The following is a 20,391-nucleotide window of genomic DNA, read 5'->3' as shown; positions in this document are numbered from 1 at the left end:
TGATGAAGAGCATTGGTGGGGAGGTCCTTCTGGCTTCTTTCTTCACAGTTCACCTACTGATAGTCAGTGTGCCAGAAACCATGCCTGGCTCCAAGAGGTGCTGATCCCTACACATCATACCCAATAGTTGTTTCTCCAGGGTCAGTTTCCCATCCCTTAGTCAGGTTGCCAATTGGCCTTTCTCAGCTTATTTGCTTTATATCAAATACAGACTTTACTACGTGAGTATTTTTGCGTTTGTGTTAGGTCACAGTAGGACGGTGTACTGACAAGTGTACCAGGGTGTACAGTTGGATCCAATGGCTATGCAGCCTGAATATGAAGAAACCAGGCTATGGTTTCTTTTTTTTTTTTTTTTTTTAATCTGTAAAAATCAGTTCCTTTTGTATTAAATTGTGTCATTAATACTTCTTTTCATCTACTGTGATTTTCTTAATGGGCTAATTGCTTTATCCATATACAAAGCATAAGCCATCTTCCATTGAAATGTCATTCACTGGATACATCTATATTCATTTAGTCCAGTATATCTTCACATGCTGTACTTATATTTTTTTCTGCAGTTGATTTCCTCTTCCAGTTCCACACATACTCTCTGTAGACCTCCCAGGTCCTTTGGCTACAGACATCTGATTTGTTACAATAATTGGATGCTCTTTTTTTTTCTTTTCTGTCCTGATAATCTCTGCTTTTGCTTACATTTCTACATCACAGAATCACAGAATTGTGAGGGTTGGAAGGGACCTCTAGAGATCACTGAGTCCAACCCCACTGCCAAAGCAGGTTCCCTACACCAGGTTGCACAGGTAGGCATCCAAGTGGGACTTGAATATCTCCAGGGAAGGAGACTCCATGACCCCCTGGGCAGCCTGTTCCCGTGATCTGTCACCCTCACTGTAAAGAAGTTCTTGCACACATTTGTGCAGAACTTCCTATGGTTCCAGATTATGTCCATTTCCCCTTGTCCTGTCTCCACATACCACTGAAAAGAGACTGGCCTCGCCACTGTGGTCCCCACACCTCAAATATTTATAAATCTGGATTAGATCCCCTCTCAGTCATCTTTTCTCAAGGCTAAACAGACCCAGTTCACTTAGCCTTTCCTCATAGGGGAGATGCTCCAGTCCCTTCACCATCTTTGTGGCCCTCTGCTGGACTCTTTCCAAGAGATCCCTGTCTTTTTTGTACTGGGGAGCCCAGAACTGGACACAGTATTCCAGATGAGTCCTTACCAGGGCAGAGTAGAGGGGGAGGATCACCTCCCTCGACCTGCTGGCCACGCTCTTTTTAATGCACACCAGTATGCCACTGGCCTTTTTGGCCACAAGGACTCACTACTGGCTCAGGGACAACCTGTCGTCCACCAGGACGCCCAGGTCCCTCTCTATAGAGCTCCTCTGCAGAGAAGCTGCAGATGTGCTTCCTAGGATTGACAGGAGGTTCCCCAACATTAGCCCTTCTTGCAGAAGTGCAAGTGCTATTGCTAACTGTTCTGTCACATAAAAAAACTGGTGTTTTCATGGCCTCTCTCTGTTGTCACTGAAAGAACCTCCTGAAAATATGAGTAGCTGTTTTAGTATTAAATTGAGTCTCATAATCCTAATATTGCTACTAGACAAACTTTTTTCAGGCATTCATGCCAACAGCTCAATCCAGAAGATATCAGGATAACATTTCCAACAGCCGGGATCTCTGTTACATGTTGGGCACATGCAAGGTTCCATGTATCAAAGTTCAGGGCTTCTGGGAATCATAAAGTGTTGTAATTTCTCTTCTTCAGTGTCCTCTAACTTTAACAGAGACAACTGGATGGAGACAGGAAGAGATATGATATACATTAATTCATAAATCATTGCTCGTTATTTTTCTCTCTTGTGGGATTTGCGTGCAAGCAGAAGACATCTTCCTGGGCACAGACAACACCCAACAACTTATTTTTCTGTCAGTCCAGAGTTGGAGAGAAAAGAAGGAAGAAGAGCATTTGAGAAATATAGGAAATCTTTGGGTCTGATAGAAAAGGAGATGAAAAGTCTTTCTGTGATCTGAGAGCTGGTTGAAGAGAATCTTCCAGCTGAGGAAAGAGAAGAAGCTGCAGATCCCTGTTCCTGAACAGATGATTTATTGCTTCACCCCAGCTGAATATAAACCAGACCTTCCTTTTGTCTTTGTTTTTCCTGATGCATTCATTGAATCTTAACAGTTCCCTCAGTCTTTGTCTTGGACTGCAGATTTTTCAAGGCAAGTGCTGTCTTTGCATTTCTGTATTTTTACAGCCCCCAGCCCAGCTGGTTCCCACTGTTGCCTGGCTCTTAGACATTGCTGATGCTGGCAAGTCCATAAGAAAAAATATCTTCCTTGAATTTGTAGAAGTGTTTGGAGAATTGGGTTCCTGGCACAGAAATTGATATTGCATTGCGTTAAATGCAAGATATCATAAGGCAAGTCATTAGGACCCCTGAAGAACCTGTGCATAAATCAAAATACAGAAATTATTTCATGGTTTATCTTCGATGTGTGCTTTGGAATATAGGAAAATGCCCCTTAATTTTCCTATTACGCATTTATTTCTACTCTGTTTCCTGTCAAATTCAATATTCGAGTCAGATTGCCTTCTGACAAGCTTTCCTTTTTACTTTTCAGCATACAGCATAATACAAACTTTTGATCACCTTTCAAAGTGCAGGGCTCCTTTAGTGTGCCTGCCCATGCCACCCACATCACTCCTTAAACACCACTGAAGATTAGCTGCACTGCAGAAAAATACATGAATTATTTAATGGGCTTTCTAAAAATTATCTTTGTCTGTCCTTCTTCTCATTGCTTACAGTGTGTTAGTAAGAGCTGGGGCTGCCTAGCATTTTTTGTACTTCATGTCTGAAAACATGTCAACCAAATGTTGCTCATTCTGTGGTTTTTCTCTCTTTTCAGATAAGTTTGTAATGCTGGGTGTTATTTTTGATATAGCGTGCTCACCCTAGTGTAGAGAAGAAGCTATTAGTTATTCCCACTAGAGGTCTGGCCCCTGGAGCTGAATCCCTTCAGCTGGCTTGTTGTAGTGGTTCTCATTTTGCAGTTCACACCCTCACCCTTTGACTTTTTTGGGAACGCGAGCCAGCTGCTGCACCTGTACAAATCCCACAGTGTGCTACACTTTCAGGATCGGTGCCATAATGCAGGGAAGCCATATTCAGCGGGGTCACATTAGCATTAGGAGTTAAGATATGATTTGTCCCACTGGTTTTGGCATGACTCATGTTCGGTAGATAATTAGAACCTCATGCCAAACTTTCACTACTTACATTCTAAAATGAAGCAGTAATTTGTTTTATATGTATTACCTATAATTACTTACCAGGATTGACAAATGTATTACTAATTCAACAATTACTTTGTTATGAGGCACTAATAGGAAAAAATTTACTTGAAGTCTAAAATCTCTCCCCAAATTAATCCTTAATTTTAATTTGAGCAGATATTTACTTAAAACTAAAAATTGCTCTAAAATTTCAAGTAACACATAACTAATACCATATGAGAAAGTAAGTGGGATTAATAATGAATAACCTGCGGGGCTTCTACTTTTTTTGTATGTAAGTAGTTTTGAAGTGGTTATTTTTTATTACTTCTTTTTCTTTAGCTGGAATGGTCAGTCTTTAACTCTTGAGACAGAAGCAATTCTTGAGCAGTTTGAATACAGCTCCTCTTCATCAGTTATGCTGCATATTGGTGTACTGCAGGGACTGTGACCAAATCAACATTCTTGGCCTTGGAAGGAGGTGGAGAACAGGAATATAGAAAATAGACATGTCGTAGAACCATAGAATGGCTTGGATTGGAGGAGACCTCAGAGATCATCTAGTTCCAGCTTCATATATACACTCTACATATCTCCCTGTCTATCCAACATTAATAGAGTGATGTGTTTTCCTATGGGAGTTGCTTGTTGTTTGTGGATTGTTCCCAGGGTTTCCCTCTGGTGTTCCCCAGAAAGTTTTGTCTTCTTGCCTCGAGGCTTTTGGCTCTTCTGGGTTTTTGACATGAAAAGTGTTTCAAGACAGTCATGTGAAGACTGTTTTCCCTTCCACTGTGCAGCTGAAGTATTGGGGCTGGGCTGAGCAGCACTGTCAGTGGGGGAAAAGGATGAGTGCCGTTCAGATGTCCAAAGCCAGGCAGTAACATTTTTTGCCTTCTGGTGCCTTTTCTGGTATACATAGCAGACAGCAAAAGTGGCATTTTAAAAAATTCACTGGCAGACAGGAATTTTTCAAAGAGGCCTCCAAATATCCACCAAGAAGTAACTGCTTTTGGTCACAGTTTTTTTAGTCTAGATTATAGGGGGAAAAGTCTTTATTATACTGAATATTTGTGAAGCCATACACCAATATTGATTAATTCCATTCATAAGAATGAATGAAATTTATTGCAAAAGTACACTTTTCTATATTTTTTTAAATCTGTGCTGATTTTGGAAGGTTGGCCCATGTCAGAGGACAGATTTTGAATCCTCTGAAAGGATCATACGTTCCAGATCTACTTTACTCGATGTGGTTCCTCTGGTTTCAAAAGTACTTGACCTGGTGATGCAATTTTCTGTTCCATCAATGAGGATACTGATGTTAACCATGTCTATGCGAGTAGTTTCCGTGTCCGATTTACACTGCAGCAGTGGACAGTGCATAAACTATTTGTATAAACGCTGATGCTCAGATATCTCCTGGGCTGACTGTACCCAGCAGAAGTACTGTAAATATCATCAGTTCTGTACTGCATAGGAACGTGGTACACTTTCAGATCAGCATATCTGTAGTAAACCTTTGAACAGTACACGCAGAGATGTGTCTTGTTTAATGAGCACAAAGCTAGGAAGATTAATAACACGTACTCAAAGTCAATAATTTATCCAAGAGTTTTTAGCAGTTTTTGTATCTTTTCTTGTATCTCTCTGTGCTTAATTGTCAACCTGTGAAGCCCCCTGACTATTTCTTTAGAACTCTTTTCTCCCATAAGCAGAACCAATTAGGTCTCCTTTTGCCCTTCTGTCACATGCAGGTGTAGTGATGATGTCAAACATGTAAAAACTTCAGGAAATCTACAGTAGAAAACATAGAAAACATTTTTAGAGCTGGATGAAGTAATACTGAAAGCCCCGGTGTGTTTTTATTACTTTACATTGATTGACTTTAAAAGAAAAAAAAAAGAAAAAAAAAAAGTACCAAAGTGTTGACATGAAATAGAAACGCAACTAAGTGAGATTTCTGAACCTTAATCTCCTGTCCAGAATAGTAGTTAGGAGTGTGTACAGGTTTTGGCCTGACAACTGAGTATTTTTGAGTATTTTTTTTTCTCATACAAAGTGTCTTATTTAAAAAGTCACTCCAGATAAAATATCATTTAATTAATTTCAGTTTGGTGATAGACTGCAGGATGAGGCATTTACACATTTTTCCAACATAAATCAGCTTTTCTACATGTGACTACTTCTTTGTTAGAAACTGATCCCTTTTATGCATTTCAGCCTGTTTTCCTACTGAATATATTCTTCTGTCCTCCACCTCTTTACTTCTCTTTCAGCCTGTAGTGGCTACAGTGTCCCCAACTGCTGTGAATAGTTCCCATGTGCAACTACATAAAATATATTTAATGTGTTCCAGATGGCATAGATGAAAAGTTATGACAGACTTTATGCCTTGCTGAAAACGTTGCCAAGATGATCTGGTTTGTATGTTCAGTATAAATAGGGTGGCTTTTTTGTTTGTTTTGGTGTTTTTGTTGTTGTTGTTGTTTGTTTTCTTTTTAATTGATACCAAGAAGTGTGTGGGATGAGAGAAATAGTTTCAGAAATTGAGCCAGTAACCTTCATGCAAGTCATAGATCTTAAGCTATAGCATTTTTGGAGCACAGCAATCCATATCTATTATACCTCTGAAGTTATTTTATAAACTACGTTGACAGAATTGATTGCACCCGTACTCCATCACCCAAATATCCTACTGTGGGACCTTCCGGTTTTTCACATCTTCTTTGGCCAGGAAAATAAGCCAGTTGGCACTAATTTTGAAACACTGCTGTTGTTGGCCATATATATTTGGGGGAGAGTGAACAGTACAGTGTGCCGTTTGTCTCTTCTCTATTAGACCTGATAGAAGGTCGCTTCCAAAGGCAACCATGTAGTGTATAAATAATAAAATATACCACTTAAAAATGCACTTGAAAGTCACACATCTCAATTGCCCATGGTTTCTGTAACATAAAAATCCCTACTGAGTGGGAAATTATTACCACTCATCATCCTCTTCAGTATTTACTAAAATGATATAACTTTCGTAATGCCCTTATGAAGCCCTTAATTAAAATGTGTTTGAGTGAGGACTAAGTAACCACACTTTAAGTAAGTGTGAGACTACTCTTGTCACCTGTTAGCTCATAAGGGTGGCATACCTCACAATTCTTTTGTTGATTTTATGTGGAAAGGATTAGATATAGCCAAACAAAGCAGGAGTAATTGCTCTCTAATACTCCTTATTAAGCACATAACTGTAGAAAGATCAAACTATTTGTAAACTTCTTGAAGCATCAAGACAGATAGCACAGACTGCTTTTAAAAATGAACGCGATTAGGCAACCCGGTGATTTCTTTAATTTGTTGGTAGTGCTCATGCTATTTGTGGAATCCTAATGAAAACTAATTAAGTGTTGGGAAATGATCTGCTAATACACTGGATGTAATCCTGCAGTCTGTTATAGACCAAACTGAATGCAATAGCTTTGCTTCTCACCAAAATCTTTCTAGGCACCTCTGTTGCTTGATCTTGATTATTTCACAGATCATGAGCAAGGAAGAGGTGAGAGGTGCTCACCTGGGACTGGGGTAAGAGAAATACAGTTGTTCCAGGTGTGCAGAGGAAGAAGTATGTTGAGATACAGCCTAGGTACTGGTTTCTCTGAGGCAAATGTTATCAACGTGAATCTGTCTGCTTCATGCTAGTGCTTGAAGAAACTCTTCCTTCCAGATCCAGATTTCTCTTATGAAGAGGTCTCATGGAGCTGGTTAAGATTTCATACCCCAAATGTCTTGCTGCTTTGTGCAGCCACTGAAGTCTTCATTTAGTGACAAACAGAGTTTAAAAGTCCTGTTTCCTTTTTCTATAGAAGGTGCTGGACTGAAGACATCTCTAGCCAGTTTCCTGAGCTTTATTCTGGATATCATTCTTCCTGTGTCACTTCAGCTCTTTGTACCTACTGTCATTTTAGCCACTGAAATGTTTTTTGATTTTTCTTTAAATTAATAATTTTAAAATGGGGAGTTCCTCAGTCCTACCAGTATGCTGATACCTTCATCATCTCCTTCTTCAAGCATACATGCATGAAATTGTTCTTTATTATCTTTAGAAAAAAATGCATTCCAAAAAAGCAACTTCAGAGAAAAGCCATGCATGACAAAATGTTAGTGGAGTCAAATACACTACCGCTAGAATGCTGATTCTCTGTTGTTTTAATGTTACTCCTATTTTGGTGCACAATTTCCTGGTTTCTGAAGTTTATTTCTCTTGTCCATAATTTCTTGTGTGTGGATGTGCTACTAAAGACATACTTTTTACATTTTCTTTCCCTTTCCCTATGATTATGCTGCAGAATGTGGAAAGAGCAAACTCCTCCTTCTTCTAATGATATGAAAAGAGAAAATGGGACAATGAAAAGTAAATTCCTTGGGCTGGCACGCTACACACATTCATCACTGCAGGAAACTAGGTCGACATTATAATTCATAACAGTATATTATGTTACAATAAAACTAAGCAGAGGGTAGCTCTACAAATTGGAAGCATGCCCGTCAATTACGTTCTGAAGTGAAAACCTTGCCTCTAAGATGCTATTTAGCAGACAGAGCACTGTTGGTTAGGGTTAGAGAGGAGAGAATTTCTCTGCCAACAAAAATGGAGACAAATCTCATTTTCTCCAGGTTTATGAAAAATAAAACTTACTACAAGTTTTAAGTTCTTTTGCTTTACTTTGAAAATCAAAGAAAAGCCAGTCTTCCACATTAGAAAAAAAGGCTCATTTAGTTATTATTTGGCCTCTTTTCCAATGATCTCGAGCAGAACTTTGATGGTCTTAAACTCTGTGCCTCTCTGAGCTGAGCTTGTCATCTCCCACAGCAAAAGCAAAAAAATCTCACCTTCCTTTGAGACTTGTCCTGAAATGTTTTTCTGCTATAAGAGACTGGTTGTATTTATGCCACCTGATTATTTTCTGCCTTACTCCTGCGTGGTGAGCTTGTGTTGGTGGCCGGCAGAATTCTTTGTGCAACATGCAAAATCATTATGGTGGCAATGAGCTGGCAGTTGGACTAGATGGTCTTGGTGATCTTTTCAACTTTAATGATTCTTTGACTTATCTTTTTTTATTTTATTTTGTTTTTCAGTGGTTTACACTCTTATGAGGAAGGGGATCAGGCCTACTTAGAAAAAGTTAATGCTGACAGAATCAATTCAGGTTATATTAGAGCATCGACCATTAGAGGAAACAAATAATAGATTGGTTTAAACAAAAAGGAAGAACATTCTATTTGCTATCTATCTCAAGTTTTATCTGAAGCAGTTCCCCCAAAGATTTTGTATTGCTGTGGGTTTTGATGTTTGCTGTCTCGGTCAGGAAACAAATCTGAAATTGAATGAAGTTAAAATAAGTGTGGTTTTAAATGTGTGTATTGCAAGAGATGGTTACATGTAAGTGGCTTTCACATATGTAAGCAATCAGAAGAAGTCAATATCAGTGTCAAAAAACCTGTAATCCTTGTGATTTTATTTTATTTATTTTTTTTTTTTTAATGCCAATAAAGTTATTAATTGGAGATCTTTTAAACATGTCTGACATGGAAGACCAAACATGCTCTCACAGCTTTTCTTTTTTGCTTGTAATTTTTTCCTCTGCTGTTTAATTATCAAGTCACCTTTGCTTATAAAATACTGTGTGCTTCTAATACAAAACACATAAGCTTCTCATTTAGAGCAAGCTTTGCCCCATGGATTTAATGAATAAAGGGAACTTGCTTTCTTTGCTGCCATTTTGTTGAAATGATCATACGCAGAACACTACCCCTGTTTTGTCTGATCAGTAGTTTATTAATAGGGTAGAAAAAATAACTATGGTTTATGTTACTGATAAACAGGATTTTTGTTACTAATCCTTATTTGATTCCATTTCAGCCAAACTATCATAATCCACAAACTTGATGCAAATCATTCCTGTTATTTCTATAGCCTGTGGATCAGGCAGAGGTACTGGTCTTACCCTCACCCAAAGTGAGCTGCATTTGTCCCTGCCTCTATTTGGCATAGTCTGACTGACGAGATGCTGGATCCCATATATCCCAGGGATTGTTTCATGCCAGGTTAACTATTTTCAGTTCACTGATCAGTTTTAATAACAGTCTTCCCTGATATCCCCAGTTCTGATGCTAATCAGAATCAAAGAAAGATTAGGGGCTGGGCTTACAGAGCAACTGCTTTTAGGATCCCCATTTGCATCCTCGTTTAGAATCTCTATCTGGAAGTTTTGCTGATTCTTCTGGGCTCCCAGAGCTCCAGGGAAGCTACAGATTGGAAGACAAGAATGCCAGACGCAGCTGTTAATTGCTTGACCATAGTTGTTGTCTTTTTAAAATTCATTTTAAAGCAATAGACAGCTCCATGCTTGTACAGAACCATACTATCAGTTCTTCTGCACTTTGCTTTGTGTTCCTGATCTGCTCAGTTTTTATTAGTAATAGTTCCCACTCATTAAAATGCCCTTAGGGGACAGCTAGTGGTTTTGATTGTTATTATTTTTTCCAGTTAACATAGAATGAGTCAAGAATTATTTTTCAATAGGAAAGTCATTTTTGTATCTCATGATAATAATTCAATATTTGTCTCACAGGAGAAAACGCACAGTAAATCTTTCCCATAACGTTATCACATAGGGATCAAATTTGTACTCTTTATTCAGTCATGAACCTGTTGAAAACCGGTGTGAGCAAAGTCTTGTGATGTCTGGTCTTTGCTCTTAGCGTGACCTCTCATCTGGTATGGATTCAGTAAATGTTTTCATCATGTAGCCAGTGTCCTAGACTGTTGTCCCTCCGCTTTTATATTTCTGGTGATTTTAGTGTCTACAGCACACCATAACAGACAAGATTTATTTCTTATTCCTTCTCATAGGCTTGTTCTCAAAATGAAATACTCTGTCCTTTTTGCCTTCAAGAACTGACTTCCTGGGTTGCATGGGAAATGTGGCCACATGAGGCATCCAAGAGTCTCCCATGTTGGGTCAGGTCAGGAGAATAGTTTCTCCTTTCAGTGGATGGGACACAACCCAGAAAGAAATGCTAAGGGCATCCTTTGACCTGTCCCTTCCTTTTCATAGGTGACTGTGACTAGAAGGTTCTTCTGGGAGCATACACACAGACTGGAAGTGGTGGTGTGAGCCCCATCTGCATTAGTGAGCTCTGTATGGTAGGAATGGAGCACTTTGTGCTCCCTGCCTGCCATGCCATATGTGTTTTAAGTGGGGTTTATGGTGGATTAGCTCTGGTCTGGTCATGCCGACTGAATTCCTGTTAAATGTTGAAAAACAGCGGTTGTGTCCTTGGGGAGTGGTTTAATTTCATGTGAAAGGAATCCTGTCATGCAAACCAGAGCATGCTAAGTGGAGATGGCCAGGAGATTTGCTTGAGAAATGCTTTTCTGATCTCAATTAAAACACTAGCATAGGCACAGCAGAGTAGTAACACGCCATATTAAAAGACGTCACCTTAAAGGAATGTCATGTTATTAACCCAGATTATATACTGTGATGAATACCAGAGTGAGGAGTGCAGGATGCAGCCTAGGTAGTTCCATTCAAAGGAAGAGGAAGTGCATGAGAGATTTGTTTCATAAAATAGACAGTTGCTAACTGTTAAGGTAGCATTGTCTGATACCACTTCAAGTTGTATCATTTTTGTAAGAGGTGCAGTGCATATAACATCTAGCAATTGGATAGCTAATGTATGGATAAGTGTTCATTATCTCTATGGTACAGTGGAGAAACTAAGAAGTTTCTTCCCATACACATTTCTGTATTCAAGACCTCTGGTCTGTTTTGTAAAAGCAGATTTTTTATATTGATTAAAAACAACAACTGGATATTTGGGAAGATATAATCTAAAATATTTCTGAGAGGAGACAGAAGTTTGCCAATTGGAGCAAGCAACTGCAAATTTGATTAATAGTACATGAAGTTGGTGAAAAGTGTATGTTCCAAACATGTCAGTTTTTATCAGCTGCAGTTATGTGTTTTTCAGCTAGTTAGCAGTACAGGTCTGTAAGTAATAAGGTGATGAAGAAGATACAGCAGAGCAGCACTGCCCAGAAAAGAAATAGAGGAACTTCAAATGGTTTGCGTGGTACAAGTGTTTCTAGCAAAAGAAAGCACTGTCAGGACAAACCAGTTTGCTCTTCCAGTTTGTTGAGACGTTTTAGGTGCGGATTCAGATATTGTGTTCCTGACTAGTCTAACTGGCCTATCCTTTGTGAACATGTATGCTGTTCTCTGCTAAGTTGTTTGAGAAAGAGTTGAGAGTGAAACCTGCAGCAGAAAGGTTGTTCCTTTCTGTTACTGGAGTATTCTGTATCACTGTTTTGTATCTCTTGGATATGCAAACTGTTTTTTGTTTGCTTCTGATTTGGAGACTAAATGTCCCAGTGAGTATCCCAGGCTTTACATCAAAATTCTGAAATTGGTAGGATTATTCTAAACTGCACGAAATCAGTTCTCTGAAATGCTTCCTTTACAATGTGAGAAAAAAGAACCATGCAATTCCTGTTCCAAGAACACCTACCTGTTTCTAAAATATCATGGCAGGGTTGCATAGGTCCAATCCACACATACCTCTTGAACTTAGTGCGACTGTACTATGTCTGGTACCTTGGTAGGTTCTTCAGAGAGCCTGTGTGATTCTGATTCTTACTCTATGGACAGGCTCCTAGAAACCTATGCTGTTCTTTGTTTTACCTTTGAGTTAATGTAATTTACAGATATTTTGTCCATTTATTCCAGTCATTGTTGGTCTTTGTACTATTCCGATTTCTCAAACTCTGATAGGCTCACTTAATGCTTATTGAAAAATGTAAAATGTTGTTGGTTTTTTTTTTTTTTTAATTCAGTTAGGTTGTATAGTTCGTATGTCAGATCGTAGTGAGAAAAAAATGCAAAAATTGCTATCATTTTTCTTTGTATTCTACTACTCCGGAGAAGTTAGAAGGGAGGGGCTGCAACTAATCATTGCATGCAGTCAGACCTGTTGAAACTTTCATCACATATCTGCCTGGGGATGAAATACGTAGCATGCCAGCTTTATCCAGGAGCAGCTACAGACCTCTACTGTGCAGGCACATACAGCATGAGTTGGCTCTGAGAGAATAGTTGTGCTGCCTACATCAGTATCTGAAAATCACTTATCTACTATATTACACTATGCTTTTGGTAAGCCTATTATTGTGCTTTGTAAGCCAGGGAACTTCATGATTTGCAAAAGCAAATAGTTTAGCAGTGGATTATGAGTCCTCTCATTTAATTAATCAGGTAGTTGTAACCAAATCAAACACACAATCTGCTATGTACATGGAAGTCTATGTGTAAAATACAACAACTTTCTATTTTACAAGATACCTTTCATTTTACCTTATTAAATCTCATATTCTTGTGCGCTCATTCTAGAACTTCACAGAGATCATATGTGAGCATGATGTGCATTTTACTGTTGTTCTTATTAAATGTGAACAGTAATTCGTGAAGTACATAATACTTCATCTTTTTGAAGAGTTTTAAAGCTAGTTCTGTTAATGTGAAACAGAATCTTTGGAACAGATGGGAATGGTCAGGCACTCGGGAGCAAATATTTGGAACAAAAGCTTAATTACATGGATACCAAATTAAGATATTCTTATAAACAGTTCTGGTATTTTTGTCATGGTGGTAAAAAACAGACAGCAAAGAGAAGCCAAATTCGCATAGCAACCAAAGTGTAGCAGTGGTCTTCTGCAGAAAGTTGACAGGTGAATGTTTTTCACGTTCCCAGCAGAGAAAGACTGAACTGAATAGCCAAAATCCTATTGATTTCTTTGGGAGCAGGATCAAGTCTTTAATTCGTGAAAAACTCCTGTTTTGATTTTAATGAGAGTTACGTGACTTAAATCTTGTTTAATGTTTTGGAAGCACTGGGAAAGATTTAAATCAAATAATAAGTTTTCTAGACTTTTAATAGCGTTATTCTTCTTACTGCTGCTGTTACCTCAGGGTATTTACTTTTGGCTGTTAGTGCAGTATAGAAGTTGATACTACTGAGAATGAAACTGGCAAATCTTAAAACAGAATGTTTAGATCATAAACATTTTAAAATAAGACTCCATAAAAAAGATGTATATTTTTTTAATATGAAATGTTAGTTGTGTTCTTGGCAGGCTTTGCCTTGGAGGAGCCACATGCAATTCAAAGAGCGGTCTGCTAACCAGCTGCAGCCAAAAGATGATTTCAAACCAGTGGAGACCCAATTCCCCTTTTCTCTTTTGCTTTTTTTTTTTTCTTTTTTTTCTCTCTCTCAACTGTGGGACGCTCTATATATCATGCAACTGAAGTGTAGCCAGCCATTGAGTGAAAAATTCACATAACTAGTATACAAAACAGTGGAAAGAATAGAAACACTGACTAAAGATGCCAATACTGGTCTGTGCTTTAAGAAGTACTGTTGAAACTTCTTTTCTTCAACAGTCTTCAAATCTTCAGACTTCAAAACCTGTTGAACTGTTGATTGAACAGCCAGCAGGAGCACACAAACTACATGCAGAATTGCTCACATCTGCCTTGTGCTTATGGGTGGAGTGAGTGACACAGTCAGCTTCTTAGCAGTGATGGGCTCCATGACAACAGATATACTCCAGAGTGTGCAGGAGGTGCTGGGTTTGGGGAATAATCTGTAAAAGGACATGTTAATGGAACGGATCTTTATGTATCTCAATGAAATGTTGATAATTTATTGTACTGTATGATTTTTGTGTGTGTTCATATTTTGAATTGAATGCATAGTTTGCTTCTGCTTCTTCGATTTTGAAGGTGTGTTTAGAGGGCTTCTTTGCAAAAAATCTGTGCGGAGTGTTGAAAAGTGACTTGGGTGGCTGTGCAGGCTGAAGTCTTGCCTCACCTCAATCAAATATAACTGTCACAGTAGAATCTCCTCCTGTGGTAGACCTTCCTTAACCTCAGTTTGGAAGCCTTTTATCTCTATGTACTCTGCTGGGCATGGGGCTGCCTGAAATCCATGTCTGCTTTGGACTGAATAGGGTTGAAAACTAAAAGTGTTTTTACATTAATCACTGGCTATAGTTGTGGTTCTGAACAGAAAAGATCTATTGCCCTGAAATTTTCATTAGAAATAGTTGTTATTTTTTTAGGGTTCTTCTAAATTTTTAACTTACATTAGCTTCAGTTTTTACTTACACAGATTGTGATTTACAGGGACAAATGCTACATAAAATTGTACAGAATAATGTATTATTTCTTTAGAGATTTACCACTGTGTTCTTGGGCTAGGATGAAAAGTTTAATTGAGCAGAAGTAATTCTGATTATAACCTATCATTTATTATCATTAAAGAAAGAACCACCAACAGCATGAAAAAGCAAACAATCTAAGTTTTCATAGAAGCTAAGTCTTTGGATTCTAGATCTGCAGTAAGTGTCCTGAATTCAAAGATTAAGAGTACCTACTAGGTCCTGTGCAAATATTTAACATGTTGCAGATTTGATAAATATCATACTACAAACATTGATTTCTGAGTTGATGCCTTTAACTGAATGCAAATACAGTGGTGATAAGAGAAACATCTACAGAGTTGGTTTTTTGTTGTTGTTGTTGTTTTTTTCTTATTTTTTTTTAATTCTTATTTTCTTATTTTTCCTGTACTAATCTGTGTTTTTTTTACAGTCTTTGTATGGACACTCACTGCACAATGTGCATTTCATGCTGAAATTCTGTAGATTTAAAGTTGCTTCCTTCATGTCTTTCCTCTCTTTCTTGGTTCACTTGGGGCAACATAGCTGCTTGTCTTGGACTTTCTCCGGTGCTACTAGATGTCAGCCCCAGAGAATCTGCTTGTTCCTAATCTTTGTTTCTCTTGTCAGTTCTCTGGTTTCAGTTTAAGTAAGTACGATGAAGCACTCAAACAGAACTGTAGTTGCTTTCATTGCATAAAGGGCAATGAAATTTTTCTCACAGGAGTGAGAAAAAGCAGCGAGCAATCTATGACCCAGTTTCATGTCCCTCTCTGTATTTGCCTTGCAGACCTGTACATCTTGAGATATTTATGCTCTTTGTAGCTCATGTGTATAATGAGGCTGACAAAAAGCAAAAACTGATCTCCTACTGGTTATGGCTAAGGCAGGGGAGCATTTTTGAGAAAGCCTGCGTAAAAGTTTGTTCAGTGCACAAGAACTACTGAAGAAATTCTCTTAATGGATCCATCCAGTTTAATAGTTTTCAGGGCTGTGTTCTTGATCATTTTGAGAAAGAGTGAGTGAGTCCACTGCAGCCATTTTTATGACGGTGGGGATTAAACAATAAAGCAGAAATACATCTTCATGCTTTTGCTAAAGGGCCGGGTTTCAGAAGGAGCTGTAAAGCTTTCAGCAAGAGTCGGGCAAATGCTGCTCTAAAATGAAAAGCTGAAATGTGAAGAGTGCGTGATGTGAGATGCCAGCTCAGGGCTTTCAGGAGTCATGTGCAGATCCTGCTGCTCTGAGGAGAGGAGACCACCCCTGGAATTGCAGTGAACTGTAGCAGTCACGGGCTGCTTTGTGGTGTGAGGGAGTTATATAGGCTGACACCCCCCTCCATAGTTATGTCATCTGGTGGTAGCCTCTCTTAACACTTCTTCACCTTGGGGAAAACAGATGTTATTTACAAGTACTGCTGTCCGGGTGAAAAAATCACCTTGCTATATGTCTTTCTGCTTCACAGTGGAAACAGGAGAGTAAGAGACTTTGTCCAGTAAAGGCTCTTTACTGAGGGTGTTTGTTTTTTTTTCTCCTCTTTGTATAGGTTCCACATGGGAGAAAACATTACGACAGATTGGTTTTGAAAGGTAAGCCTTACATTTGTTTCATTAACAGTGCAAAAGAAAAGGGAGAAAAAGTGCATGGGTTAGTTTACAGAATTATTTATTTTAGCTGATCAGATGTATCTGTGACCTCAGTTAGAGAGGAAGTTATACAGTCTCATACACATATATGTTCAGCTTCTTGTTTTATGTCGTCTTCTGTTTCTTCAGTCTACAATCTGAAGCAGTTTATTCACCATATTAACTTGGCTCACTATGTTTTTCTGCTGGCGACTATATAGCGTGTTAGTATTAAAAAGGTGACACACTATTTGGGCAGAAGTCTTACTTATGAATGAAAATATTGCTCTCACTCATATTATCATATTATTTTTTCCATGAAACTTCTTAGCTGTGACATATTACTTGACAAAAGTAAATGAAGTTGAAAGAGGACCAAAGCTGGCAAAGAACTATTTAGCATCAGAGGAAAATTCAGAATTCAGCATTCCTCAGGTGCAGGAACTTCTTGTAGCCAAACTTAACCACAAGGTCATCATACCAGAAACATATGTCTCTCTTGGAACTTAAACTAGGCCAAGCCCAGTAAAGGCTAATCTGGTGTTGAGGCTGAAATGCTCCATCTCTTATTTATTCTTCTATGAAAGGTAAGCAGAAAAGTCTGCTCCCACTCTGATAACGTTTTGCTGTTTTTCCTTAATGGAGTAGTTTGCAGTATATCAGTATGTTTGGATCACTGTTAACTGGACAAGAAGGATTTCTCTTCTTATTATTGAATGAATGTGTACTGTTCATACTGCCTGGGGCATCTCAGAAAAACCCACAGAAAATTCAGTCTTTTTGGTCAATAGATATATTGACCATATGAAACAGAAAATAAGTACTTTCTTGCTTACTTTATCACAAAGAGAAGGCAAGCTGCCTTTTTTCCCTGACTTTTTGTTACAATAAAATGTATGTTTTTGTTAAAAACAAGACCAATGCTTAAGTATATTATCTCCTACCTGTAATTCAGAATATCAAATCTCTATTCAACTTTTGTACAACATCAGAGGAAGGACTGTGGTTTGTAAGCATTTATGATTTGAGATGACGCAGTACCCAGTCACGTATCAGACAGAAATCCCTAAATGGTACTGTACTGGATGTTGTCTATTTGTAGTGTTTTTAAAAGAAGAACGAGTTTTAATATTAATTAATATTACACACTATCTGTTACAAGGTTTAATATCTTGGAGTTTTTGTGTTGTTTTTGTTTTTTTGTTTTGTTTTTGTATTGGAAAGAAATTTCCAACCTGTGAGGTATTTCAAACAACAAGGAGAACCCATAATTCCTGTGTGTGCATAATGTAGATACCACATGAAACACAGGGAAATCTTAATAGACTGCATTACAGGTGAGAATCTTGCCTCAAAGGAGGCAAATAGTTAAAAAAAGGTTACTGTGCAGATTTCATTATTTCCATTCCAGTGCGAAAACTACTTTAAGCTGACAGTTCGCATTCTGAGAGATGGCTTGGAATAAGTTTAACTGAAGCAGCACATTAGCACAGATGGGGTGAAGATTTGAATGACTTAGGTAGATATAACTGTAGAAGTAAAAGTGTTTTCATCTCAGCATTATAGTTCTTTATAGCAATGTTTGCTTAATATCATATTATACACGATTGCTTAAAGATCAGTATTTCTCATGCTTAAAGAAATAGTTTCCAAAGTAAATGACGGGTTATGCCTTACTATATGTAATGCTTGGATGCAGCACACTTAACTTAAGCAGAAATCCCAAATCTGCAGATCTCTCAAATGTGAGTGATTATTTGAGAATGTATCACAACATGTTTTCCTTAGTTTTATTCTCTTTACTGGGCATCCCTTTATAGCCAGAGGGAGTCAAGATAGTGGGCTGATCTTTGTTAGATCTGATCCCGTGCAGCTGTTCTCATACACTGTATAACAACACTAAGAAAAGAAACAGCAGCAACACATTTTGCTGTTTAAAAACATATCCTCTGCTAGCTGTTGACTTAGGCACACCTGAGTCAGCTGTGAAATATCCGTAGCGTTTCAATGTGTTGTTTGAGCAAGGATATTGTTATTCCTGGAGGAAGTAAGAGTTTTAGATACACAAAAGGAAAGCCACTGAAAGTAATGTCTTTAGGAGGAATGTGTCTTGCTTAAAGGCTGGAAAAATCATACAAAATCAGTTCTTCTAAACAAGCTGCTTTTGGGTGGATTGATGAGCAGAAAGAGATGTGGACACTCGGTTTACATTTCAGAAAGCTCATCTTATATAATATACAAGTAATGTCATCACTGTTTTGTGGTTATGCGATGTTTATTCCACAATAGTGGAGTGCTTACAGTGCTGTGGTCTTCATATCCTGAAAAACACAGAGACATCAAGAAACCTGACAGATAGGCTTTTATGCAAGCATTACTTGTGAGCTGAGTATGCTGCTTTTCAGTGCAAGAGAAATTAAAAACGCTGTAGCTTGAGTAAAGTAGCCTTATATCCAGGAAATGACTGGAGTTAAGAGCTTTGCAATTAAACTGAGTGTACCTGGGCTTGATAGATTTAAATGAAGGTCATTTTGCTATTGATTGTTTTTTTGAGGCATTACAAATAAGCTGATTGTAACATACTGTAGTGGTCGTTATAGTCATCACCTTTGTACAGCTCCATCTTGACAATTCCTGCAGAATATTTTGGAAAAATTCAGAGAATTACGAAACATGTTACTTTGTATTTTACAGTCCTACAAGTAAAATGCTTTAAAATGCTGGATGTGTGTCATACTGGCACGTCATACAAAATGTCACCTTACGCTATGTGTTTAACAACTGAAGCTTGCTTGGATGCGGGAGAACCAAGGCAAGCCGATTTGGGGATAAATAGAACGATTGTTTTGTTGTTGTTTGCTTTTGCCACGTTCCTTATTTGTGCATGTTTAGATGACACCCAAATATTCATTAAAATGTCCAGAAATTTCCATTCTAATTTCTTCCAAATGTGATTAAAATTGTGTTTCGAAAGCCATTGTTCTTCTCACTGGCTTTTTCAGTCATAAGCTGGACCCAGTGGAAATGGTTCCTTCAGACTCCTTTGTGGTTAGTTCTGAGCAATTAGCAGCAACTGTGCTTGTTTCCTGGCTACTCTGACAATACGAAAGAGAACTTGATGCACAAAGCCTGTTAACATTTGGAAGCAGAGAGGCTGAGGCAAACTGTCGAGCTGGCCTTCCATAGCATAGCCTGTGCTCTCAGCTCGCAGCTGCACTGGGACTTGAAGCACAGAGCCTGGAAAGGGCTACAGCCAGTGCTGGGAAAATTGCCACTTCTGCACTGCTGAAAGTTAAAAGCAAAAGAAAGTCTCTTTTTCCCCACTTAATTTAAACGTCTCTAATTTGAGCTACCAGATGATGGGGCTTCACATCCTTGCCTAGTAGATCAATAGTGATTAGAGGAGTGTCTTCTGTTCTTATGTATTTGTTGAGCTAGAAACATCTGATCATTGTAAAACTTTAAACAAACCTCTTAAAACTCATTGTGCCACAGGTCTTACAGACTTCCAGTCCCCCTCTTACTGCTTTTCTCTCAGGTGTAATTTCTAACACACCTACAGACTACTCAGCTGCTAGCAGCCCAGCTATTATTCCCTGTTTGCATCTGTCCCTGTGCTGTCTCTTGTGTGTAATGCTTTACATTAAAGTTCCACAAGACAGTCATAAAAATGATTTAATAACTGTTATTACTTACATGTACCAACTGTTTAAAAATATGGATTTGAAGAACAACATCTGTGCTTATTACACTTCTGTCAGCATTTGATAAGTATGTTTTTCATAATAAATAGCTACTTCAGTCCCAGAAAACTTTTGTGCACACATTTAGTAAAATTAATTATCTTGCATTAAAAACTATTTTCTTTATAGCTGTGCAGGATTTGTTTGGCTAATAGCTTCAAACTGGGCCTTAAATAATCATTATTTTCATGAAATGCAAAAATTTTGTATTAATTTTAAATGAGATTCTTAGATATGCAGAAGTTGGCTAGCTTGTTGTGATTTTAATACGACACCTGCAGTCAAAAGCAATATCTATTTAGAAAATGCAGCGTAGCATTTTAGATTCTGGATAAAGCTGTTTTGAGTGTGATCAACAGTGAAAGCTGCTCCTATTAGTGAAGTGCTGTGTATTGTCTTCTGGCCTTATTATTCAGGTTTTCTTTCCTACTACTATTTCTGAAGAAGGAAATCACA

The 20,391-nt window shown here is 38.1% G+C and overlaps 1 protein-coding gene across 1 annotated transcript in view; it reads left to right on the top strand.

The window, feature by feature from the left end:
• The window catches only part of PIEZO2 (piezo type mechanosensitive ion channel component 2), a 283,067-nt gene that overhangs the window by 116,966 nt on the left and 145,710 nt on the right, over nucleotides 1-20,391 (top strand). Inside the window, exon 4 of the mRNA XM_072330043.1 lies at nucleotides 16,114-16,156. Coding sequence (XP_072186144.1) covers nucleotides 16,114-16,156 — 43 coding nt within the window. The remainder of the gene's footprint in view (nucleotides 1-16,113; nucleotides 16,157-20,391) is intronic.

This window comes from Excalfactoria chinensis, chromosome 2 (genome assembly GCF_039878825.1).
Source record: "Excalfactoria chinensis isolate bCotChi1 chromosome 2, bCotChi1.hap2, whole genome shotgun sequence".
NCBI lineage: Eukaryota > Metazoa > Chordata > Aves > Galliformes > Phasianidae > Excalfactoria > Excalfactoria chinensis.
The sequence above is the reverse complement of the archived record's forward strand: the minus strand, read 5'-3'. Positions and strand labels throughout refer to the sequence as shown.